This window comes from Bufo gargarizans, chromosome 9, assembly GCF_014858855.1.
Source record: "Bufo gargarizans isolate SCDJY-AF-19 chromosome 9, ASM1485885v1, whole genome shotgun sequence".
Lineage (NCBI taxonomy): Eukaryota > Metazoa > Chordata > Amphibia > Anura > Bufonidae > Bufo > Bufo gargarizans.
The window spans coordinates 24,202,749-24,229,117 of record NC_058088.1 but is presented as its reverse complement, the minus strand read 5'-3'; the positions used below and the strand labels follow the sequence as shown (position 1 = coordinate 24,229,117).

Here is a 26,369-nt window from a genome sequence, read left to right as displayed (position 1 = left end):
TAGGAGCTGAAACTGTGTCGCTTGTGCTTTGTGGGTGTATTAGAAATAATCATATATACAAATGACACAGTAATGTAAGAGTAATAGTAAAAATTAATTTATTGTCTACACAAAAGCATATTTACAATACACATACAAATATGTACAAGTTCAGAAAACTATCACGTTACATTGTGTTGTGTACATAAAACGTCATTCTACAACCTGCATTGTAAAACCCAACAGGCAGGACTGTGGAGGCCATTTTGTTGGCGAGGACACTTTGCTTGAAATGCCGATTTCGACTTCAGAGTAGCCAGACGCAATCCTTACTGCGGACATGGCCATATGTGAGCAAAGGGAAGACTGCAGCAGAAATGGAGACAACGTGTGGACATGAGACAAATGCACCATTAACTACAGGCAACTATGAAATCCTGTAGGATACACATCCTGTAGAGCAATACATGAGGGTTGGGCTTTAGTGCGAATTTCTGCTCTTAAAATATCATCTTGTGTTTTACTTTAAATAGGTTAAAAGGGAGTCTGGTTTCAAGGGCAAGGAAAAATGAATGCAGGAATCTAGCCCCGTCACTCAAGGAGTTCAAGGGGCTGGCAGAGGAAGAAGGGTGCGCAGAATGGATTCGGCAGTAGTTAACATATGGATTAGGCCTCATTCACACGGCCGTATTGCTGCCTGCAAACAGCGGGTCCGCAATACACGGGGTGCGGTCGTTTGCACCACTTCACTTGAATGGGTACGCAATCCGGAAGGCTGGCGCGTAACGAAGGCATGGAACCACCACGGAGTGCTTCCGTGGGACTTCTGTTCGTGCCTTGGCATTGCAAAAAAGTAGTGCTTGCACTACTTTTTTTGCGGTGCAGGCAGTCCGATGCGGATCACAGACCCCATTCAAGTAAATGGGTCCACGATCCGCATGAGGCAGCCCTACGGCCGATGCATTGTGGACCGCAATTTGCATGAGTCCTTAAAAGTACTTTTCTCCAGAAAAAAAAGAGATCACAAAGTGAACGGTGTCATTACATTCAGCTTGCTTAGCAATACATTTCCTGTTGACAGAATCACTTTACTATTCTGTGCTGATAACGGTGAAGATCAATTAAGAAAGTTAGCACTTTACCTAGGGCGGGGAATTAAGATCCCCATATCAGAAAAACGGATTAAAATGGAATCTTATCACCATGAAAATGCAGTGCAACCTGAAGGTACTATGCTATAGAGCAGGAGGAGCAGATTGATGTCCAAATTATAGAAAAGGATTCAGAAAAACTGGTATTCATTAAAAGGGAGTCTGTCAGTTTAGGCCATGCAAAACTACTGAGCGCACAAGGCAGGGGCTGGGGAGATCAGGAAAAAAAAAATACCTAAGGCAGAACTTTTATCATTAGAAGTGTGAACATGAAATTTTATTCTGCCAGGTTCAGCAAGTGCCCAAGGCATCAGTGAAGTGTTTTTCGCATTGACCTGCTTCATAGTCCCACCCCTGTGCATTGAGTAACAACTGTAGCATCCAACCAGGAGACCACTGAAGAGGGGACACGCTGTGATCAATGCAGAGGACACTTCACATCACAGTAAAGCTCTGCCTCCAGTGCACTTGCAGGAGCAACGCCTAGCAGAAGTTCATATTCACACTACTCCTGATTAGAGATGAGCGAACCTCTGTTTTAAGTTCGGCGTCTAAAGTTCGGGTTTGGATTAGCGGAGAATCCCGATCTGGAACCGGATATGGATTCCGACTTCCGTTGTGGTACGTGGTAGCGGAATCAATAATCGGCCATTATTGATTCCGCTACCACGGACCACAACGGAAGTCGGAATCCATATCCGGTTCCAGATCGGGATTCTCTGCTAATCCAAACCCGAACTTTAGACGCCGAACTTAAAACAGAGGTTCGCTCATCTCTACTCCTGATAATAGCTCCACAAAGAGTACTACTCTCTCCAACCTCTACCTAGCGCTGTCAGCAGTTTTGCATGGTGAAAACTGCTTCTATACTCCCTTTAAAACTGTTCTTTCTGAGCCCAGAAGCTATGATGGCAGTCCCATCAGTGACGGACAGCCTTCCATGTGTAGGTGTGCATACAGAGATAACTGGGAGATAATTGACTAGGGCCTCCCACATGGCTACAGAGCTCAGAAGAAGCAGAGATTAATGAGAATCATTTCTCATCAAACTATAAGTTACACAGCCCCACTCCTCTAGCTCTATCATATGCTGCACTGCAAGTTCATGGTGACAATTTTTTTGTTTTTTAAAGCTAAGTAAACTATATGTAGTAGCCACTAGGGGGGAGTTTAGAAGCTTGCTACAAACTGCTATGCACTAAACTCAACGATGCAACAGGATGCCGCAAGATCTCACATTCCCTCCAGTGTTTGCTGCAGGCAGCCAGCATGTTTGTGTCTATTCAGAGAATCTGGAGCTCTGTATCAGAAAAAGGGACGCTCCAACCACTAAATGAAAGAAATTAAACAAATATTGGCCCTAAAATAATACATGGTGATAAAAAGATAGACATTTACTTTAAGGCAATGCAGGTCGAAGCCTCAGCATCAATGCCGAGTGGAGAGTAGATGAATGTTAAATACCAATTATAAAATATACATCACTGCCTTTGTGTAGCTAGGCATGCTGGGAGGTAAACGCAAATAAAATTTACTTACTGCTTGAATTTACCCAGCCATTAAAAATCACCAATACATTGCAACCGTGCAGTTTAGGATGCAAGAAATACATTCAAACCAACAGAATAAAAAAAAAGTGACAAAAAGCAGCAATATTTTTCAGTTTACAAAAGGTAAAAAAAAAAAAAAAAAAAAAGGAATATTGGTTGCATTTGGGCATCTGTCCCTCAAGTACTCCATTTCACGGTTGATAGTTAAGATTATTTCATCTTTATTACTAAAAAGGTACTCATTTTACAACAAGGGCCTTATATATAAAGATGGTTTTATAAAATTAGCTCCAAGCTGTACCAAATAGGATTCCAAACTAGAAGGCAAAAAGTCCGTGCACCACGTGCCTTTAATGCCTGTGGATGAGAAGGGGAATAAAAATGAAGACACAGGGTTGAACGATTGTTGTACAAAATAAAAAAAGGCAGAGGAAGTCAAGTTTAAATTTTACTTACTTCTTAAAACTGAAGTTTTTCCACAGATCATTGATGGTTGTTTGCAGTCCAGGCCGGTTCTCGTTGTTTTGCGAAGGTCTTGCTCTGTTACTCAGACCACTAGCTTTGGCAGGTGCCATTGGCTTCAGTCTGGAAACAGAACGTGCATCCACAGTCTTGGGTTTAAGCAGTCCAGGCACCTGAAAATCACCATACAAAAAAATATCTTAATTTACACTGACATGCTAAACATTTTTTTTTATACATCAATAAAAAATAAAATAAGAAAAAGACAATGATCGGCAATATTTCACATGAGGGCGAGCTGCAATACCAGACAAATCCTAAAAATGGTGTTCTTTATGGGGGAGTGGGATTATATCTTTTTTTCTAACCCTAGCCATTCTATTTGAAGGGGTTTTCCTTATTTATATATTGATGCTCTGTCATCTGTTGGGGGTTTGAGGCTGGAAGATAACTTAGATTTGGGACAGTTGGACAGTCTGTAAAGTGCTGCGGAATATAGTTGTGCTATAGAAGTGCATTAAATAAATTAAAAAAGGTCTACAGAGTGCGAACTTTACTAGATTAAATAAGGATGAAAAAAAATAAAAAAATTAGCATTTGAAAAACCTGTCATTGCAGCAAAGAGGGTGACAATGACCAGAATCTTGTAGTCAGCAGCGAAAAGGAGTCAAAATGTCTATCTTTAGCCATAACGTTAATGTGAGACCAAGGTCTCATGCACACCGCCATTGCCCAGCGGGTCAAGTGTGCTCACCGTACCCATTCACTTGAATAGGTCAGCAATCCCGATGATACAGCATGGAACGGATCGGAAGCACTATGGAGTGCTTCTGTGGGTTTTCAGCCTGTGCCTCCGCACCTCAAAAAAAGTAGTGCATGCACCGTCGGATACTGCTCGCAGACCTCATTCAAGTAAGCACGCGGTCGGTACCCGTGCATTGCGGCCCACAATTTGCAGCACGAGCCCGTTCATGTGCATGAGCCCTAATGCAAAGCTTGAAGTAGCAAAAATGGAGAGAGGGACTTTGTTATTCAACTCCACCCGATGCTGCTGCTAGGGAAACTGGTCCGGGGCCAGAGTAGCATGGACAGAAAGGGAAATTAGACCTCAGGATCTTTTTATTTTTCCCGTTCACATAGCCATATGGTGGCTTATTTTTTGAGGGACAAGATGCATTTTTAATACCACCATTTAAATTTACCATGTGTTGTTTGGGAGGAAAAAAATAAATAAAAATAAAATAAAAATAACCAAGGTTTTTGACATCAAGGCATTCACTGTGCAGTAAAAATGACATAACATCCTCAATTATGGCGATACCAAACTTGCATGGTTTTTAAATTTTGTTTCATTACTTTAAAAAAATAAAAACCTTAAAAAAAAAAAAATATCAAAATTTTCTTTGCATTGCCAATTTCTCACAGCCATAACTTTTTCATATTTCAGTCTACAGAGCTGTACGAGGGCTTTTTTTTGCGGAATAAACTGTAGTTTTTATTGCCATTCTTTGCTATGTATGACTTTTTGATCACTGTTCTTCATTTTTTTTTTTGGGAGGGGACAAGATGACAAATGGCGAATCGAGCGTTTCATTTTTTCCCCCCGTTATGGTGTTCATCGCAAAGGAAGTAAAAAAAAAAAAATAATTCTGATATTTTTGAATACGGTGATACCCAACAGGTTTATTTTTTATATATCACTTATATGTAAAATTGGGAAAGGTGGGTGATAAGGGAGGTAATTAAGTATTTTTTTTATTTTTTTCTAACAGCGCCGTCTTCCCCTGTGCTGGCAGCAGCCTCAGGGAATGTACGTGTCCGTGATTACAGAACTTCTGGGCAGTGACGTCGGGGCTGGAAGGTCATTACTGGATGTGGGGTGGTGCTGGGCTGCAGGAGAAGATGTGTGACTGGGCTCCAACAGCGATAGGGACAGCCTCTTGGGCTCCATAGGAAGGTAATTAGCATATGAATAAGACCGATTCATGGCAGTAACAAAGTATATTTAAAACATGTTGAAGGAGACCTAACTGCACATATGAACGCCTCCTATAGGCACAATCCTGGTGACAGAATCCCTTTACGCATATGGAGTAAACATCCACAGTGCAGGAAAAGATCCTAGGTGAAGACCTGTGAAAGTACCCTAGCGGTTTTCTTTTCTGGCATAGAGTTCCGTCCTAGGGGCTCAATACTGGAAAAGAACTGATCAGTGTTATCCCCATGCATTCTGAATGGAGAGCAATCCGTGCAGTACACATCAGGAGGTTTTCAGTTCAGTCTTTTTGACTGTTCAGGGCAGAGATAATATCGCAGCATGCTACGGTTTAATCTCCGGCAAAAAATCTGAACACATGCCTGAATGCCGGATCCGGCATTTTTTTCTATAGGAATGTATTCGTGCCGGATCCGGCATTTCAATGCATTTGTAAGATGGATCAGGATCCTGATCAGTCTTACAAATGCCATCAGTTAGCATATGTTTTGCTGGATCAGGCAGGCAATTCCGGCGACAGAACTGCTTGCCGGATCACTCTGCCGCAAGTGTGAAAGTAGCCTAATAAGATGTAGATCCCCTTTAGTAGCAATCCTCTACAAACGTTTCATGTTGCTGCAAATAAGATCTGCGTAAGGGCTCCTTCAGACAACCGTGCCATGTTTTGCAGTTTGCAAAACACTGATACCAACCGGCGCTATATAGAAAATGCCTATTCTTGTCCACGATTGCGGACAAGCTCTATATTTTTTGTGGGACCGCGAAACGGAAAAACGGATAGCACACTGCATCTTTTGCTGCCCCATTGAAATGAATTGAGGAACGGATGCGGACCCATTCATACAGTCGTGTTAAAGGGGTTATCCCACTTTGCGTTTTTATACTTACCTGCTGCCACCGCGCGTTCACTTCCTGGATTCTGGCTTCATCTTGATTGAAGTCTTCTCCCGGCCGGGCCGCGCGCTGGACTGAACGTGCACGCCGCCGCGCATGCGCCATGGTGACTTATTTCTGACCAGTGTAGTACAGAGCCGGCGTGTGCGTTCGCAGCTCTGTACTATTCTGGCCGGGAAGAAGTCACCGTCGCGCGTGCAGGACAGCGAGCGGCCCGGCCGGGAGAAAAGAAGGAGTCTTCTGGGCAAGCGCGACCATCGGGATTTTGGAGAAGAGCGGTGGTCGTAACCAGGGGAGACAGAGTCACAACAATGAGGTAAGTGGGGATGAATTTTATCCTAATCGGTGGGAATTTGTTAATAAAGTATATTTACAAAAATGATCACTGTCAAAATCATTAACAGATTTAACAGTGATCATTATGATGGGAATACCCCTTTAATGAGCCCTGATGTCGAGGAGGAATTGTAGACATTGCTCCCTGCAAATATGTTTCAGTTTTTAGCAAAGCAGCCCCCAACCATCATGCTTCACAGTTGGGATGAGGTTTTGGGGTCGGCTCGCAGTGTTATTTTGCTCCTTTCAATAGTGAATCAATGAATTCCAATTGCCCATTTCTAATTTATTTTCCGAGGGGGAGACGTAAATAGCTACAATTTGGAAAGCTTTCATTTCACGATCAAAAGAGATGAACCGCATAACTAAAATACAACAGCTTGCCTTTTTGTATGTGGAGAACTAGTGTTTGATTACCTTAATCTTTGTGATGGGCTTCGACTCAGGGAAAGCAGTTTGATGCACAGGAGACACTTTCAAACTAAAATCACTAATGTATTCTTCAGTCTTGTCAAGATCCTAGTTAAACAGAATAGATCATTTCGAGTGATGGCCACCACTATATCACATGTACCGTATACAGCTTACTATATAGTATTTATTTTTCTATTTAGTTAACATTAGCTATGCAAACTCTTTTAGGATAAGATATTAGAACTTCCATGACACTTACCGCCAGGAGCTCTTGACCTAGGGAGCCCCCAGTCTGCGGCAACCATTGTACCCGGATCCTGGCTGAAACCTGAGGAAGGGAGGCCGCGGTGGAGCCCAGGGCAGGAGGGAAAACTGCTTCTATGCCCCGCTCTCCACACCAACCCTTCCAGTCAAAAAGTGGGGCATAAAGTAGCTGGGCAAGTCTTCTCAGCTCCTACTTAAACGGGAGGGACTTCTATGCATCCCAGGTGACAGGGAATAACTGGAGCAGGTTATCAGGAGGAGCCATTTAAACTCCGTCTCCCATGTTCAACCATCTTTAAAAGGGTTTCCAAGACTTTTCTACTGAAGTCCTATCCTCAGTATCTGATCGGAGGTTGGTCTGAAATCCAGGACCTCCGATGATCAGCTGTTTGAAAAGGCACCAGCGCTCGCAGTGGCGCCAGTCTTCTCTCTGCTCGCCAAGCACAGCTCCATCCATCTGATATAGGCTGAGCTGCACCTAGGCCATCTAACTGATGGATGTGACGTCACATGGCTAAGCTGAGAGAAAGCACCAATGCCTTCTCAAACAGCTGGGTGTCCTCCCCCGATACTGTAGTAGAGAAGTCTTGGAAAACCCCTCTAACAATTCACTAACAAGTTTCTGGTGTTAGGTATACGTTCCACCATCAAAAATATATCACTAGTACGGAACGCTATGAAAATTAGATAAAACTAATTGTGTCATGCATATTATCATCATGGCAAAAAATAAATACGGGATTGCTTTCCAAAATGCTGCTGGAGCCCATATACCACGATCACTACCCAATGTTTGGCAACATAATTGTCTGTTTATAGGTGCAATTTAATGGCTTTCCCAGGGACAGTGAAAATCTGAGACACTAACAAGATTTCCTTTGTGTCCACTGGGGAAACGTTTTCTGTCTCCCACATATACAGCCATTTTGGGCGAGATTTGTCATCTCCCTTGCACCTGGAAAGTGGCATTAAAAAGTTGCAGATGTGACAATTTTTAAAAAAAGTCACATCTAATCAGTTTTATGCCACTTTCTCTAAAGGGACTGTGGCAAGGGTGCGTGGCAAGCAGCTCCGACAAATTTACCTTCATGTACGCCACTTTGCTTGCGAGAATAAAGCCAGAAATGTACGTCAGCTCTGAGCGGTCGTAGATTTCTGTATAGGCGCATGGACTGCAGGAGGATGCGCCTCTTCATAAATTAAGGGCCTCCTCTGGCGTTGCAGGGGAGCTCAAGACAGACACAAAAAGGCACCCGTCTTGATAAATCTCCCCCTTAGTATTTGATGAAGATGAATAGTGCTGAAAATCCAAATAAAAAGCCAAAGTCCACTCCCAGCCACCTCTCCCATCTCCTATGATGTCTATGGGAATCACATTGTACAAGAGAAGACAAGGACAAGATTCCCACTTACTTCTGAGCTGGAGGAGTCTTCCATTTCTGCCACAGTTAATTTACTTTTATTTTCAGAGGAGGTTAAGACTTGACCGGTCTGGTCACCACTGTCCTGAGGTTTGTCTGATGAATCAGTCTTGTCGTTTTCCAAATTCAAATCAAACACATTTTTAGTTCTCTGAAAGCGTTTGAGGGACAGCAGAGAAGGGGAGAGATCCTGTGGTTTTATGCTGCCCTTGGACAATCTTCCCGACCAGCTAAAACAGTTTCTGGGATTTTGGAGTGGAGAGGCAGAGAAAGAGGTCATGTCGCTGGTTCCAGACACAGGAGATGGACTCTGCTCTATGTTATACTGTTTATTGCAGGATTCTGTTAGTTTCATGTTTGGAGTTGTTTCGCCAGATGCCTCACAACCATTGGAGATGTCCACCGATGAGGTCATCAGATCAGAAGGCTTGCAGAAAAACCTTAGTAATATGCAAATTGTTAAATACATATTGTATACATTCGTTCATTAAAAAAAAAAAGGGGGTTGTCCAATCAGATAAAACGGCAAACAAAACAAAAAACACACACAACACACACCTGCCTCACCAATATGGTTCCAACACTTCCTGGTTCCGCACAACACGCAGGAACTGACTGATCAAGCAACAGTGATTGGCTAGGCATCATTTGCTATGCATTAAGAGGGACCAGGAAGCAGTGCAACAGGAGTGGTGGGTGGGCAATATTTATATTTTTTTAATCCTTTTGTGGGGGTAGAAGCGATTTTAGTCCATGTTTTGGTTTTTCTCATGTCATCCTGACCATTAAAAAAAAAAATAATAATTTTTAATTTATATATATATATATATATATATATATATATATATATATATATATATATATATATATATATATATATATAAAAATGGAAAAATGTGGCAGCACCAAAACATAACAAAATAACGGGTGCTATGTCCAGGGTTATCACTGCTTACCCAACCTTTGTATGTAGAAATGGACAGCACATCCAATAGAGAAATATGTTCAAAAAATTTTATTCAGCCACAGTGGCACAAGAGGCGACGTTTCGGCTCAAAATCCTGAGCCTTTCTCAAGCATGTATATATATATATATTAGGGCTGCAACGATTAATCGATGTAATCAATTATAATTTATAATCGATAACTGGATTCGTTGTCAACGAATCCAGTTATTGAATAATCGCCGATTCGTTGCTATGCGGGCGGGCGGTCACTGCATCTTTATTTTACCTTTTACAATGACGCTCCTGTAACAGCCAGGCAGAGCGGACGGCGGCGTAACGTCACTTACTCATGTGACATGCCTGCTCCGCCTCCTTCATTCATGAAGTGGGCGGAGCAGGTGCATCACGTGAGTGACGTTACGCCGCCGTCCGCTCTGCCTGCTACTGGAGCGTCATTGTAAAAGGTAAAATAAAGATGCAGTGATTATTCCGACTAAGCATCGGGGCCGGGGCTGTTATGGGGAGGGGGGGGGGGGGGGGGGGTCTGTGTATAGCACTGCTATGGGGAGGGGGGGGGGGGGAGGGTCTGTGTATAGCACTGCTATGGGGAGGGGGGGGGGGGGGGTCTGTGTATAGCACTGCTATGGGGAGGGGGGGGGGGGGTCTGTGTATAGCACTGCTATGGGGAGGGGTGGGGGGTCTGTGTATAGCACTGCTATGGGGAGGGGGATCTGTGCACTGTTATGGGGAGGGGGATCTGTGCACTGTTATGAGGAAAGGGATCTGTGCACTGTTATGAGGAAAGGGATCTGTGCACTGTTATGAGGAAAGGGATCTGTGCACTGTTATGAGGAAAGGGATCTGTGCACTGTTATGAGGAAAGGGATCTGTGCACTGTTATGAGGAAAGGGATCTGTGCACTGTTATGCCCATAACAGTGCACAGCTCCCTCTCCATAACTGCGCCGCCCACAGATCCCCCATAATAGTGTCGTCCACAATTTGTTTTAATATGGCCTTTGAACATAATTTTTCAAGTAAGATCATATAAACCTCTCCGTTTTGTAATTTTGTCGTTTTTCCCGATTAATCGTAGAAATTAATCGGCAACTAATCGATTATTTAAATAATCGTTAGCTGCAGCCCTAAAATATAAATATAAATATAAATATATATATATATATATATATATATATATATATATATATATATATATATATATATATATATATATATATATATATATATATATATATCTGTTCCTTTTTTACTCCTTCTGGAAACGTATGAATAAATTGAAAACTGGGTGATACCATTCCTCTGGCCAGTAGGGCGTGTCCCTATAGTCTGACAATTTCAGGGCACAGCCAGTGTTTATTGACACCCAACTGACCAGTGAAATGGTAACATCCAGTTGTCAATTTATTCCTGCATTTCCAGGAACAAAGAAACATCACAACTCAGATTTCTAAGGAAAGATGATCCAGAATTGGAGCTCCTATATTGTGGCAAATACAAGTACACTAACTAAAACACACGTCAGCAGAGAAGACTGGTCCACCTTAAAAGGAATCGGTCACCAGTTTTATGGTGTCCTAAGGCCACTGAACAGCTCCAGAGCACAAGGCCTGAATATTTATGAGCCGATTTTCTCCAATCTCTGCTGCTAATTCAGTCAGAGGCTCATGACTATCAGGACTCGTTGGCATGTGCTGGAGCAGTTCGAACCTAGCAGAATAAAACTGGTGAAAGATTCCCTTTAGGGCTCATGCACACGAGCATAATGGCTCAGTGTCTGTGCTGCAGACTGAAAACAGCAGTCCGTAATGCATGGCCACTGTGTGCACTCCATTTGCAGACCCACTGACTTGAATGATCGATCCGCAACACGCGGCCAAAGATAGAACCTGATCTATATTTTTGCAGTGCGGAGGCTCAGACCTGAAGCACTTTGTAGCCAATCTGTGCCTCCATTCCGCAAAAGATAAGTGAAGTCCTATCTTCGGTCGTGTCTTGCGGATTGCAGACCCATTTAAGTCAAGGTGTCCGATTCCGCACCACGGAGTACACACGGCCAGTGCCCGTATATTGCGGTCTGGCCGTTTATGGTCCACCATATGGGCACTGAGCCAATACGCTCATGTGTATGAGCCCCTAAGCATATAAAGTTGTGTAACTGAGGTTTTCTTTATCATGCATATAAAAAGCCAGGGTCAGAATATTCAGGTTTTCTGTTATTAGAAAGCAGTGGATTGCTGTGACTGTAAAGCCATTATGTCTAGGCACATATAGAATGTGCTGCACATTTGTTTCCAAGGGCAGACAGAATTCTGACAGAGAAGGAAAATAAATCTAACTACAAAAGTAATGCAACTCTTTGAGGAACATTTATTAAGCCCTTTACGCCACTACTGTGGTGGACAAGTGTCGCACATCACGGCTCTATATATGCACCATAATTTGAGACTTTTTAGGCTTCTTGCCCAAAAAAGAAAAAAGGAGCGGGGTTTAGTGGAAGGGACCAGGGCTTCGCACCACCCACTGCATTTCCTACAACTTACGCCAGAAAGTGATGGAAGTCATAGCGGAAGTCTAGACTTTAGTTTCTGGCGAACGGCAGGGCACAGATGCGCCCGACCTGTTAAGAGGCATCTGCTTCTAAACAGATTAGGCGCATCTCACGCCAGTGCAGGGAGAATAAGACTGGCGCATGGAAACGATAAAGGTCCCTCTTCACATAGTTTTTAACGTTTAACTGTTTGAGAGTCAGAAGGGCCGGTCCAGTACTTTGATATTGACGTCCTATTCTTAGGAAAGGCTATCAATATCAGATCAGCAGGGGTCCAACACCTCGCACCTCCGCCAATCAGATGTTTTGCTCCAGAACTATACATTGTGCAATGATTAAAGTGAATGGGAGCGGCACTGCGGTTACCAGCTCCGTCCACTACACAATGGACAGTTGTGCAGTTCTGGTGGTACAACAAAACAGCTTATCGGCAGGGACTGTCGGATCCCCACAGATCTGATGGCTTATCCCATAAGATTGTCATATGCATGGCCTCTCTCTTTAAGCTTTAATTCTAAACAGTCAAAAAACAGATCTGCATATAGAACAGACCTGACTTCACGTACCTGCTTCTGGTCCCGGGAACGGAAATTGATCCGCACTCTTCATTTTTCCTTTTGGAAAGTGCAGCAAATGTATTTCTGGCTCTGGGCTGAGATTCTGTGTTAACTGCAGGATCATCGGATGGCTGTACGGCACTCAGACGGGGACTCTTTAGCTTTGTTAAATTATCGTCACCTTCTATTTTAGGTTTCTTACTCTGAGAAAACGAATACTGACTGAGGAGATCAGATTCAGATGCCCCACCTGGAAGAACACGGATACATTCACTGACGTTGTAAAGCACAAACAGGAAGAAGATAGACATACTATAAAGTTATGTCCTCTACTGCGCAATTTCTATTGAAATGTCAAGACCGTAAAACAAAAAAAGTATATTCACATGATGGAATGCCACTTAGTCTGCATGCAATCTGTATCCCTTCCCATGTGTGCAAATGGGGTTACAAATGCATAGGGACATTTCTTCACGGATTTCTGGCATTTTTCCCACCACAGAACTAAATGGTATGTCATTTATTATGGGTTAAATGCAAGAATTGTCCCTATTGAATGATATCGGTGGAGAATCCTCGCAGAGGTCTGTGCAGCAGAAATCCTTAGGTCAGCCTCGGATTTCTGTTATGTCGTGTGAACAATACCCTAAAGTGACAATTGCTGCTGTAAGGTTGGCCTCCTCTGATCAGTTTTCTTGAGATTTCAGAATATCTGACACTTCTGTGCCAGGAACAAACTGTTGAGTTATCCAAGCTACAATTCTGGGCTAGAAGAAAATTACTGTATACAGCAAATCAGTTTAATATTTTTGGGACTTGCAGGGGACACACGGTTGAGCTCTGCATGCGTAGTCCAATATAAGATGCTAAAATATACATCTGGGCTTAGGGATAGCATAGACTAAGAAAGATGGAGACAAGTGCATATCCAGCTCACGGGCGTTCCTGCCGAGGTGGTTTCTATTGCACAGATTCAGCCCTGGTCTGAGCTCCAATTGGGATCACTGTTTGAAGGGAGATCCAGCAAACATCGAAACATTTTATTGCCATCCAAAAATATAAAAAAAATCATATTGACACAAATGACACCAACCCCATTTTTATTATTCTATCAGTGTTATAAAGAGTTAATACATCCATTGTGGCTACTGCTCCTACCTCTCAGTAGTAACTAGTATTAAATCTGGTTATATATCTGTAGCCAAAATTATTGTGTATCGCTATGACCAAGAATGCATGTAGCATTGAAATGCATAAGCAGTTTTCATTTGTGTCACTTTATATTTTTGGATGACAATAAAAATAAGGTTTGTTTCAACATCTGCTGGATCTCCTTTCAAACAGTGATCCTAATTGGAGCCCAGACCGGGGCTGAATCTGTGCCATAGAAACCACCTCGGCAGGTGCGCCCGTGAGCTGGATATGCACTTGTTCATGATCTAAAGAAAGACTTGCTTCTTATGGAATGTGCCAGAGTTCTCCTTAGTCATGTTGCAAGGCTCGTCAGGGGGTCAGACATTGACTATGGGGTAGATATCTCCACTTAGTAGAAAAAAGAAAAATATCTAGTCCTTGGGTTCTCATTTGAAAAGAATACTTTTGATTTGCTACTTGTTTCTTAAAAAGGAACACTACACCTAGAAATTAATAAGAAAAGTTAACAGATGACTCCCTGCTGTGATATCTTCACTGCACCAGAGCTGTATTGCTGGAAGAAAAAATAAAAAATAGCTATGTGTTTTTGTGGTGGCCCGCTACTGAAAAGCATAGCTAGTTCTAGGGATCGACCGATTATTGGTTTTACCGATATTATCAGCTGATATTCAGGATTTTGAACGTTATCTGCATCTATTTTGCCGATATATCAATAACGTATGGGGAACTCAGATCGCGCTGCTGACAGCGCTCTCCGTGTTCCCTCAGCAGCAGCACAGGGGAGAAGGAAGCAGTGTCTCCTCCCCCTGTGATGCCGCTGCCGCCAATTAAAGGAGAGAGGACAAGAGGAGGGGAGGGGCTGTGGCCACCAATGAAGATAACTCTCTCATTCATTCATATACAGGAGGCAGCTGCAGAATCACATAGCCGGCTCCCGACCTCCATGACAAGTAGCTGCGATCTGCGATAGTTAACCCCTCAGGTACCGTGGATCGCAGCTAACGGTCATGGAGGTCGGCTATGTGATTCTGCAGCCAGCTCCTGCCTCCTGTATATGAATGAAAGAGAGGTATCATCATTGGTGGCGCAATGCGTCAACCCTAGTATTAATCATTGGTGGTGCAGTGCGCCCCCCCAGTAAATAATCATGGGGGGGGCACTGCGCCACCCCCCCCCCAGTATTAACTATTGGGGGTGCAGTGCGCCCCCCCCCCCCCCCCTCCTCAGTGGCAGTTCCGATCGGAGCCCCAGCAGTGTAAGCCTGGGGCTCCGATCGGTTACCATGGCAGCCAGGACGCTATTGAAGCCCTGGCTGCCATGGTCAGCTCCATGCTGCTGTGTGCACAAAGCACAGAGCAGCAGGGACAGTGAGAGCTCCTATTCACCCTGATAGAGCTCTATCAGGGTGAATAGGACAAGGGTTCTAGTCCCTAAGGGGGCTAATAGTAAAACAAATAAAAATAAAAACACACCAAAATATTAATTATAAATGAAAAAGAAAGATTTACAAGAAAAAAACCGAAAAACTACACGTTAACAATAAACATCCATTTTCAGCAGATTTGTGTAGGAAATTTTATTTATTTTTTCAAAAATGAAAATTCACTGAATATCGGTATAAATTATCAGCTATCGGCCTGAAAGTTCATAGATTATCGGTATCGGCCCTAAAAAAAAAACAAAAAAAAAAAAAAACAATATCGGTCGATCCCTAGCTAGTTCGTTTTTATCTTTTAATTGTACGTATTTTTCTGGTTTTTGAATAAACGTTTAACTGAAGCTGTCCGATGCAGCGCGCTGCTTCTTCTGCCTCCGTTGGAGCCCTCCTTCCTACAATCTGCAAGACTAACAACCTTTTTATCTTACTACAGATAGACAACCTGCTGCGGCAGCAGTCTCCCTCCTCTGCTCTAACGGCCAGACACAGGACCGCGAGGAGTGGGGCAGGGCTGATCTCCTGAGACACAGAGAAGATTGTAAGCAAATCACAGACCCACCAGCCCATGGCATGAAAAGCATGCAGATATATTTGCCCAACTGCCACCCAAAACATATCTTAATTAGAAGTTAAAGCAGCGACTAAAGTTTGGGATTTATGTTTCTCCGTGTTGCTGCAGTGGCCGCGCATAAGAAATACAATGACCAATCTAAGGCTGCTGCTCCGATTTTTCTCTGATGTGCACAACTTTACCTTCATGAGGTCTTTTCACTTTGTTCTTGTTACTGGGCAATATTAAACCCCTGGGCTTAGGCTTGTCCCCAACTTTTTGTGTCTCTTCAATTTTTCTATCAGGAGTAGAATTTCTCTGCCAGATGCTGTTGGATTGGATTGTGGTATTGCCGTTCCAGCTGTGACTGCTCTGCTTGGAAGACTAAAAAAAAACCAAAGAGAAATAAACTAAAAATCAATACATTTCAACAGGGGAGAGCGGTTGGCCTGAATCAGCAGAAGTCACAGTGAGCACCTTTCTCCGGGCTAAGGGTCTTTTTTACACGGACCAAGAACGAAGGGAACAACTGTCAGAAGAACATTCATGAGAATGCTCATTCCATGAAAAGGGCCCATGTAAAGGTGCTGCTGATCACCCAACGAACAGGTAAACCTAGAATCATTGCTTGCCAACAGCATGCTGCCCTGTGTAAACAGGGATGTGCTGCCCACAAACAATGAATCTGGGGAGGGGGGGGGGGGGGGGGTGAAGGACTACAGTAGCGATCATTCAACTCCATAACGAGAGGATGATTTCTACATGTAAATGCAGCTCACAGGCAACGGTCGGCACTGATCCATTCCTTCCTGATCATATAATTCCGAGTAAAATTATCCAAGTGGTGACATGACATCTTAAAGAGGACCTTTCACTACTCTACAAACGAAAAACTAACTATACCTGTGGGCAGAGCGGCGCCCAGGGGTCCCCCTGCACTTACTAGTAAGTCTGGGAGCCGCTCCGTTCGCCCGGTATAGGCTCCGGTGTCTGCGCTCCCTCTGACTGATTTCTTGTAGGAGGCGTGTCCCTTGCTGCACTGCCTGGCTATGAGCTGTGCGCTGCGATTGGCCAGCAGTGCAGCAAGGGACACGCCTCCTACAAGAAATCAGTCAGAGGGAGCGCAGACACCGGAGCCTATACCGGGCGAACGGAGCGGCGCCCAGACTTACTAGTAAGTGCAGGGGGACCCCTGGGCGCCGCTCTGCCCACAGGTATAGTTAGTTTTTCGTTTGTAGAGTAGTGAAAGGTCCTCTTTAAGGACATGACAAGGTTTATGAAGGCAAAAGCCTTTAAAAAGGTGAGATCTGGCTATGCATGTCAAATACACCTCGCAAAATCATATTGACCGAGATTGGATTATAACCACTTTTCATAATCAAGAGGCTCCTGGTTTCATTTACTGTAGAACCGTGACATCATTACAAGAACAGCACCATGGACATCGCTGCACAGCTTTCCAGTGATGGAAATCCCTGTGTAGCGGTGAAGGGACTCAGAGCTCTAGATTTCTCTAATGGGCGTCATTTCCACATCACTAAGGTCTCGTGCACATGGCCCTGGTTTTGTCCACATCCAAGCTGCATTTTTTTTGAGGGTCAGACGCGGACCCATTCAATTCAACAGGGCTGCAAAGATGCGGACAGCACTCCATGTACTGTAGGCATCCACACACCCATTCCATGGCCCTGCAAAAAAGTACAAATAAAAAAATTAAATCTAGAACATGTCCTATCCTTGTCCGTATCACGGACAAGGATAGGACTGCTCTATTGTGGGCGGCACGCTGGGTTCCGCAGAATGTCTAACGCACAGGGTCAGTATCCACGTTTTGCAATTTGTGGACCACAAAACGGATGTGTGTGCATCAGGCCTAAGGTTGAGTCCAGGAGCAATTATGAATGCTATATGAAGCAACTATCTCCGCTGTGGGAGATAATTCTAATAGTCCCCAAATATAATAATATTAAAAGCAAGTCACTATTAGTGGCTGCCATACAGCTCACCTGTGGAACATCAGGATCGTAGTCATCTATTTTTTCCATTGTGTTGACGTTCACATTTCCAAGTGCAATTTGATAAGCCACTGAATGCCCAATGTTACTAAGTTATGGTTAGGGAAAAGGGGAAGAAAGATGTGTCTATATACAAAATGCATAAAAACATTATCTCCATTCCCATCAGCACCAAATCCATCTATAAAACAACCTACACAAAACTCAATCATACACAACTGAAGTCTTTACAGGTATTACTAACAATCTACAACCTGTGTGACATCACGCGAGGCTGATTTGTTGCAGATATCTCTGCCACTGTCCCATTCATCCAAAAAGGGGCGTGCAAATCTTGACTCACATTCTGCACAGACAACTCCATTCACATGTATAGAACTGATATCAGTCGCAGAAATTTCTGCAAGAAATCTATTGAGTGTAGAAAGTGTTTTCAAAAGTGACTAAAGACACACAAAAAAAAATATAGAATTTTTTTAATATATATATATATATATATATATATATATATATATATATATATATATATATATATATATATATATATATATAGAGAGAAAAACGAAGAAGTCCAGCGGGAGCATCAACCTGAATGTGGGTGCACTATCCAGTACAAGGTAGCGGCAATACCTCAAGTGTTATATATATATATATATATTACACACACAAATATTATCTTGTCACATCCAAAGCAAAGATGCTGCTGTTGTCATGGAATCTGTTTTCTGTTTATCTGCACTCGATATGAGTATAAGCAGCTAATAAAATCCCAGGTCACTCTTGCTTTGGATGTGACAGGAGCAAAACGAATGTCATTATGAAGATGTAAAATGTTGCAGACATGTCAGGAGTTTTTAGTTAAAAATAACCAGTTCAGTAATAAGAAGGATACGGGCCTGCGTAACTTAATTCTTTGGGGTCTATCCCATTTTCATAAGGATTCAGCGGAACCAGTTTTTTTTTTATGGAATCAAAGACTAACTGGTATAAAAACGTATTGTCTGCACGAATAAAACCCTCTATGTAGCCATCAGGAACCGTTATGTTTGTTTTCAGATACTGCCCAATTTTCTTAATAACCTGAAAAATAATAGAGACCATTGAGACCAAGCGTGGATCACAGTATTGAAGCTGTACTGACATCAGACAGAAAAACTGCGGACAGGCATTGATCAATTACCTGAGTAATATCCGGATTATTTGCAATTTTCAGAAGTTTACTTGCTTTGGCTAATCCAATACCATGGATAGAAGGTAGGTAGTCGCAGCCAGACAGGATACACATGTAGCGGAATTTCTCTTCCGTGAACACATCCCCTAGATGTTTACACATGCCAAATCGGTTCTGATCAATTTCTAAACCATTTCCAAACTTGTCCATTTTTAAAATCACCTGGAGAAACAGGAAACAGATATTGCCAAAATAAAAGTCATTAGGATTATCCGGTTTTTATGTAGCAGCCATTTCTTCCTGCGCACACCGGCAACGTGAATACACTACATCCCCCACCCACCGACGCCCTTTTCTCCAAGGTATCGGGTGGACACATCTTAGGAGTCCGTGCAGACTGCTGCTGGGCTAAAGGATTTGCAATGAATGGCAAGATTGAATAAACTAAGGGGAGATGCCATCACCATTAGCAAGCGGTCCATCAGGAGGGTCTCCTAGAGACCCTGAGAATGAAGGGGCTGCAGTGTTGATCGAGTGCTCCATCACTGGAGCTATATGGGCCGAGATAAACTTCCTATGTACTTTATTGACAAGCATACAGATTCCTCTGTAAGATCCTCGGGGGGCATACTTCTGGGCAAATTAGAGAAAGTTATAAATCAGTTTCTCCGCGCTCTGGATGGCAGCTCATCTCCACCAACCATCTCTGAGAGAACTGAAAATTAGAGACAGAGCCTGCAGAGGGCTAAAAATGGCAGATACAAGTCATACAGCAGCCAGAAATGAGTATTACACTCACCGGTAATCCGGTTTCCTGGAAGTCTCCATGACACCACATGCTGAGATTGACTCCCTCCTGATTGGACAGGAAAAACACAGAGGTTAAAACCCCCACCCCCTCCTCACATCACCAGTGTATTTTAACGAAGAACCCCAGGATGAAAGGATAATAGCTAATAGCAGAACAAAAGGGTGGGATGTATGTGGTGTCATGGAGACTTCCAGGAAACCGGATTACCGGTGAGTGTAATACTCATTTCCCCAGTCGTCTCCATGACACCACATGCTGAGATAATATCAAAGATATCATTAGGGGGGGACGCCTGCCGACAGGACCTTACGTCCGAATCTTAGGTCATCATTAGCGGCTAAGTCTAGCCTGTAGTGCTTAGTGAAAGTATGAGCTCTCTTCCAGGTTGCTGCCCTGCAAATCTGTTGTAAGGAGGCTGAAGCTTTTTCCGCCCAGGAGGCGGCCATGCCTCTCGTAGAATGTGCCTTTAGTGAAGCGGGGACATCTTTTCCCTGAGCTTTGTATGCTTCCGAAATGGCCATCTTAATCCATCTAGAGATGGAACTTTTCGCCGCTTTCCTCCCCTTGTTGGGACCTGAAAATTGGACAAACAGATTTTTGTCTATTCTCCAAAGACTGGTAGCTTCCAGGTACTTTAATACCGCTCTCCGGACGTCTAATGTGTGGTAAGTAGATTCCTGATCGTTTTTCGGATTGTTACAGAATGAAGGGAGAACAATGTCCTGAGACCTATGAAAGGTCGAGACTACCTTGGGGAGGAAAGTTGGATCTAATTTGAAAATTAATCTGTCCTCAAATATTGTAAGGAATGGTTCTTGGATGGACAAGGCCTGCAGCTCACAGACCCTTCTGGCTGAGGTTATTGCCACCAAAAATATAGTTTTAATTGTAAGCCATCTGATGTGAGTAGAGTCCAGAGGTTCAAATGGATTGGAGGTTAGACCCCCTAGTACCGTATTAAGGTTCCATGGTGGCACCATGTTTTTAATCGTAGGTCTGATCCTATCTGCTGCTTTAAGGAATCTGGATATCCAGGGATGTTCTGTTAGCTTGGTATTATATAGTGCCCCTAAGGCCGATACCTGGACCCTAAGGGTATTAGGGGATAGCCCTAAATCTAGCCCTTCTTGCAGAAAATCCAAGATTAGTGAGATGTTGGCTCTGAACTGGTTGAAGGAGGTTCCAGACCAATCCGCGAATTTCTTCCATATTTTTTGGTACTTATCGTTGGTAGTCTGCTTCCTGCTAAGGAGTAAGGTGTTCACTACTTTTTTTGATAAACCGAAGTTTAATAAGTTGGATTCTTCAGAATCCAGGCTGATAATTTTAGTATTTCCAGGTCTGGGTGAGTGATGGGCCCCTGACTTAGAAGGTCCGGCCTCCGAGGTAGAAGGAAAGGAGCTTCCACGCTGAGGGCTTTCAAGAGGGAGAACCAACTTCTTTTGGGCCAGAAGGGGGTTATCAGTATTAGTGTACAACTCTCCTTCAGGAACTTCTGTAATACTTTGGGGATAAGCGGAAATGGGGGGAATGCGTAGACTAGGTTTGTTGTCCAGCTCTGATTGAAGGCGTCTACTGCCCCCGGATGATCCCTGGGGTTGAGGGAGAAGAACTGGTTTAGCTGACGATTTCTCCTGGATGCAAACAGGTCTATTGTCGGCCTGCCCCATTTCTTTGTGATTAAGTGAAAGACTTCTGGGGCTAACATCCATTCCCCAGGGTCTAGTCTGTGCCGGCTTAGGTAATCGGCCTGAATGTTTAATACTCCCTTTAGATGAACCGCTGAAAGAGATTGAATGTTGTTTTCTGCCCAGGAAAAGATTTTGTTCGCCAGGTTCTGTAACCGGTGATGCCTTGTGCCTCCCTGGTGTTGGATGAAGGCCACGGCTGTAGCGTTGTCCGAGTAGACTAGGACGTGACGTCCTTCTGCCAGCCGACTCGTATGTTTCAGTGCTTCCCACACTGCCTTCAGCTCCTTGAAATTTGAGGATTGCTGACTTACGTAACTCCCCCATGTTCCCTGGTAGGAGTTCCCCTGGACGATCACTCCCCAACCGTGGAGACTGGCATCTGTTGTGATGACTAGAGGGAGATCTTGTGCCCAGAAGATCCCGTTTTCTAGGTTCGATCTGCTGAGCCACCAAGTTAGCGATTTTTTGGTCTTTGTATCTAAGAATATTCTCCTCTCTAGGGTTAATTGTGATCTGTTCCATTTGTCTAAGATAAATTTCTGGAGTGGTCTTAGATGGAACTGTGCCCAGGCTACTGCCGGAATGCAAGCAGACAGACTCCCAAATACCTTCATGGCCTGTCTTATCGAACAGAATTTCTCCTTCTTGAACTTCCTCAAAGCTGACTGAAGTTTTACTATCTTTTGAGGTGGCAGAAAAGATCTTTGGGAGACTGTGTCTAAGGTTATGCCCAGAAAATCTTTCCGTTTGGATGGGATTAAATCCGATTTTTCCCAATTGATTATCCAACCTAGGTTCTGTAGATGCCCCAGGACTAACCCGAGATGGTTTTTCATCGTCGCTATGTTGTCTGCCACTACCAGTAGGTCGTCCAGATAGGGGATCACACAAACTGCCTTTTCTCTCAAGGTTGTCAAGGCTTCCGCCATTATTTTGGTAAAAAACCCTCGGGGCCGAAGAGATCCCGAAGGGGAGACACCTGAACTGGAAATGTTGAATGTTTCCCTCCAATTTTACTGCGAACCTTAGAAACTCCCTTGATGACCTGTAAATTGGAACATGATAATAAGCGTCGCTTAAATCTATTGTGGCCATCACCGCGTCCTTCTTCAAGAGCTTTACTGCTGACTTCAGGGTCTCCATTTTGAATTTTTGATATCTTACATATTTGTTTAGATGTTTCAGATTTATAATTACCCTGGATTTCCCGTTTGGTTTTTTTATAATGAAGAGGCGGGAATAAAATCCCAGCCCTGTCTGATTTTTTGGAACTGGCTCTATGGCGTCCAAGGTTAATAGGTTTTTTATATCTTTTTTTAAGGTCACAGTTTGAGACGGGGGAAGGGTAGTGACTACGTATTTCTGTGGGGGGAGAGAAAGAAGATCTATCTGATAACCCTCCTGTATAATACTTAAGATCCACCTGCTGTTTGTTACGTGCTCCCACGATTTTAGAAAGGAGCTGAGTCTTCCCCCCACAGGTATAGCGTCATTGTTTGCTATTGGATGAGGAGGCCTCTGCCCGGTTTGGGTTCAAGAGGAAACTTCTCCCTCTGCCTCCCTTCGCATAACTCCACCTCCCAGTCTTCCCTTTATCTTTTTTATTTTCGGGTTGAAAAAAAATCGGTCACGAAAGGGCTGTCTCTTTTGTTTGTATCTTTCCTCGGGAAACCCCCTTTTTTTATTTGTTGCGTTGTCTAGGATTTTGTCCAAATCTTCACCGAAGACGTACTGACCGTGGAAGGGGAGTGCGATTAATTTATTTTTAGATGTGATGTCTCCTGACCACGCTTTGAGCCATAATGCCCTTCTCGCAGTATTTGAGAGAACAGCTCTACGGGCAGATAGTTTCACTGATTCGGCTGCTGCGTCTGCTAGGAACGAGGTTGCCATCTTTAGTAGAGGCAAGCTCTCTAGGATTTGATCTCGTGGCATTTTGTTAACCAGATGTATCTCTAGCTGGTCTAGCCAGAGGTTCAGTGTTCTGGCCACACATGTAGAGGCGACGCCTGGTTTGAGAAGGGCCGCCGTAGTCTCCCAGGTCTTTCGCAAGAGACTCTCCGTTTTCCTGTCTAGAGGATCTTTCAACTGTGCTGAGTCCTCAAACGGCAGGGCCGTATGTTTTGCTACCTTGGCCACCGGCGCGTCCACTTTTGGAATAGTTTCCCAATCTGTACAATCCTCTTGGCTAAAGGGGTAGCGTCTCTTAATTCCCCTTGGGATAAAGGATCCTTTATCCGGTTTTTCCCATTCTGATCGAATTAGTTTTTGTACACTATCAGGGACCGGAAAAACCGCCTTCTTCCTTTCCCCTAGACCCCCAAATATTTCTTGTTGGGTAGACTTAGGGGCTTTAGGCATCTCCATCTGAATGGTGGCCCTGATAAGTTCCTCAATATCTTCAGGATTGAACAGGAAGCGCTTATATTCGCTCTCTTCGTCTGAAGATCCTGGGTGCTTTTGCACCGATTCGGAGTCTGAGACCGCCAGTCCCTCAGAGTCGGAATCCAGGATGAGTGATTTAACACTACGGGAATCCTGGGTGGGAGCAACTTTGGGGGGAGTGGGTTCTCTGGCAGCTAAGGCTAGCTGGACCTCCTCTTTTACCACTTTTCTAATGTCTTCAATTAAACCAGAAGACTCAGCCTTGATGACACTGGCTGTACATTCTTTACACAGGGCTTTGGATCCTGTGTTAGATAATCTCTTGCCGCAAATACCACATTTTTTGGTTTTTTTGGCTGCCGAAGTGGAATCCTTTTCTCCCTGAAAATGTTAAGGGAGGAAAGGATGAGCAAACTGAACCCACCATACAAATCATATGCCTGAGAGCATGTTACTCACTGTCCCAGGGTTTGATGCAGGCTCGGTTCCAGAGCCCGGCGCGAGGGGGGTGCTCATCTTGACTCCCGACCGCCAAAGATGCTCCTAGTATGAGCCACGCTTAAGCAGGGCGCCATTACCCAGGTCCTGTGCGTTTTTATGGTGTTCCCTCGCTTCAGGACCTGTGGCGCATGTGGATGACGTCAGCGCGTTCTTGCTCCGCCCCCTAGCGTCTGACGTCACCTGCCTGCCAGCCGGAAGGGACGCATCTCAGCGCCGATCCGCCGCGTCCTCCTTCCCTCTGCATCAAGCCCCCCTGGACCGCCGCAGAGGGAATCTTCGCAGGGGCACTACGTGTGTGCCCGAGCCCAGGCCTGACCGAACAGAGGAGGGAGAGCTGCACTGCAGATCCGACCTCGGCCTGTGGATGAGACGATATCCAGGTGAGCCCAACGAGCTCCGTGCACCTCTCCTGCTTCCTTATCCTGATGGGACAGGAAAAACACTGGTGATGTGAGGAGGGGGTGGGGGTTTTAACCTCTCTGTTTTTCCTGTCCAATCAGGAGGGAGTCAATCTCAGCATGTGGTGTCATGGAGACGACTGGGGAAAGTGTTATTCCTCATGTACAAACACCGTACTAACGATTTATAGAGATGCTTTAAAGGGGCTTTCTCATCTCAGACACTGGTGGCATAACATTAGGATATGCAACCAGTGTCAGATAGGTGCAGGTCTCACATCTGGAACCCATTCCTATCCCCCCCAAAGTGAAGGAGATTGCACTGCGCAAGCTTGGCCACAGTCCATTCACCTCTATAGGAGTTCCGCTGGCTCAGCCATTTCTGACAGTTCCATAGAGGGGATTGGACAAGTGACAGTGTATGCCTGGTGCACTCTCCATTCACCACTATGGGATTTGCCCATAGAAGGGAATAAAGAGCACTGTGCACTCTCCTTTGCCTCGGGTCCCTGTTCAGAAGATAGGAGTGGTGACATGTCCTAGCGATATGCCACCAATGACTGACATGACACATCCCCTTTAAGAAACAAGCAAGAGACTTCACTCCCCCTTGACCCTTTTTAGCCTAGAGTGCATCATACGCAGCAGCAGTCACTTACATGCTCCATCAGTCCTGGTGTCAGATTCCATTTAATCAATGAATGACTACTAATTATGACATTAAATCATGGATTGTGTGTGCAGACATCCAACAATAAACATACAGACTAAATGCATACCGTTTTACAACCAAAAGCAAGAAGATCAGAGTCTTCTGTAACGATCGCCTGGGCAAATCCGTGTCTATTCAAATACGCCAGCTGAGAATCTGCCTCATAGGGAGCGACTATGCAGTCGATGCCTTCAGAGCGCGCAGCCTAGGACAGAAGAAATGAGAATAATTAGGCCGGGATTACAGGCGGCAGTCGAGAAGTAAGTGTTCCTCCCGACAATTGCCTGTTCGTGAGCGGAGGCGAAACGTGGATTTACATGTAGTGATCACCTCTACTGAATGGAGACGAGCGATCTCTAGTGCCATTGGTCCTCCTCATGCAGAGTCATTTGGGGGAATTTATCAAGAAAATATGCCAGTTTTCTGCGGGAAAGTCACAAACTGAGCAAAAGTTTTTGCACAAGTGCTGTTACCCTGCCACTTTCCAGAAAAGAGCATGGCGAGCAGGGGCGGATTGGCCATAGACCTTACAGGGAAGTTTCCAGGTGGGCCGCCTGAGCCCTCCTCACAGCCGGCCAGGGGACATTTTGGGGGATTTATTTTGTGATGGACTGTGGTATTTGGCTCTGTTGGGGGATATAACGTGCCACAATATAGTATTGCTGGCCCCGAATTCCATCAGTTTGGACCCAACTATAAAACGGCACCACTTTTAGTATTTTTGACAGGGCCACGTTAAGTTCCTAGTCCGCCCCTGGCGGTGACGGCGGCAGCCGCATCACATTTATCACCTTCTACCACAGCTTTCTGCCGTAGAAAAACACAGAATTCTAGATTTCCGTACAGGAGCACGGATTGAAGGATACTTCACCTAATTTATAAAACACGTCATAAATCAGGCGCAGCATCCTCTGCAGGACGCTAGTGTGAAACTAGCCGTACTTATGACCACTATGTGGAGTACGAAGAACATGGCTCCTTACAAAACACAACAGTGCTGAGC

At 44.3% G+C, this 26,369-nt stretch overlaps 1 protein-coding gene across 2 annotated transcripts in view; it reads right to left on the bottom strand.

Moving 5' to 3' along the window:
- Positions 1-1,869: 1,869 nt before the first annotated feature.
- The window catches only part of EXO1 (exonuclease 1), a 28,084-nt gene continuing 3,584 nt past the window's right edge, over positions 1,870-26,369 (bottom strand). For both annotated transcript variants that reach the window (XM_044306072.1, XM_044306073.1), the window contains exons 5-14: positions 25,434-25,571; positions 18,878-19,090; positions 18,590-18,777; positions 17,689-17,785; positions 15,886-16,066; positions 12,549-12,789; positions 8,460-8,907; positions 6,786-6,887; positions 3,137-3,315; positions 1,870-3,037 (exon numbers count right to left, since the gene is read on the bottom strand). In XM_044306072.1, coding sequence (XP_044162007.1) covers positions 3,031-3,037; positions 3,137-3,315; positions 6,786-6,887; positions 8,460-8,907; positions 12,549-12,789; positions 15,886-16,066; positions 17,689-17,785; positions 18,590-18,777; positions 18,878-19,090; positions 25,434-25,571 — 1,794 coding nt within the window. In that variant the 3' untranslated portion in view covers positions 1,870-3,030. The remainder of the gene's footprint in view (positions 3,038-3,136; positions 3,316-6,785; positions 6,888-8,459; positions 8,908-12,548; positions 12,790-15,885; positions 16,067-17,688; positions 17,786-18,589; positions 18,778-18,877; positions 19,091-25,433; positions 25,572-26,369) is intronic.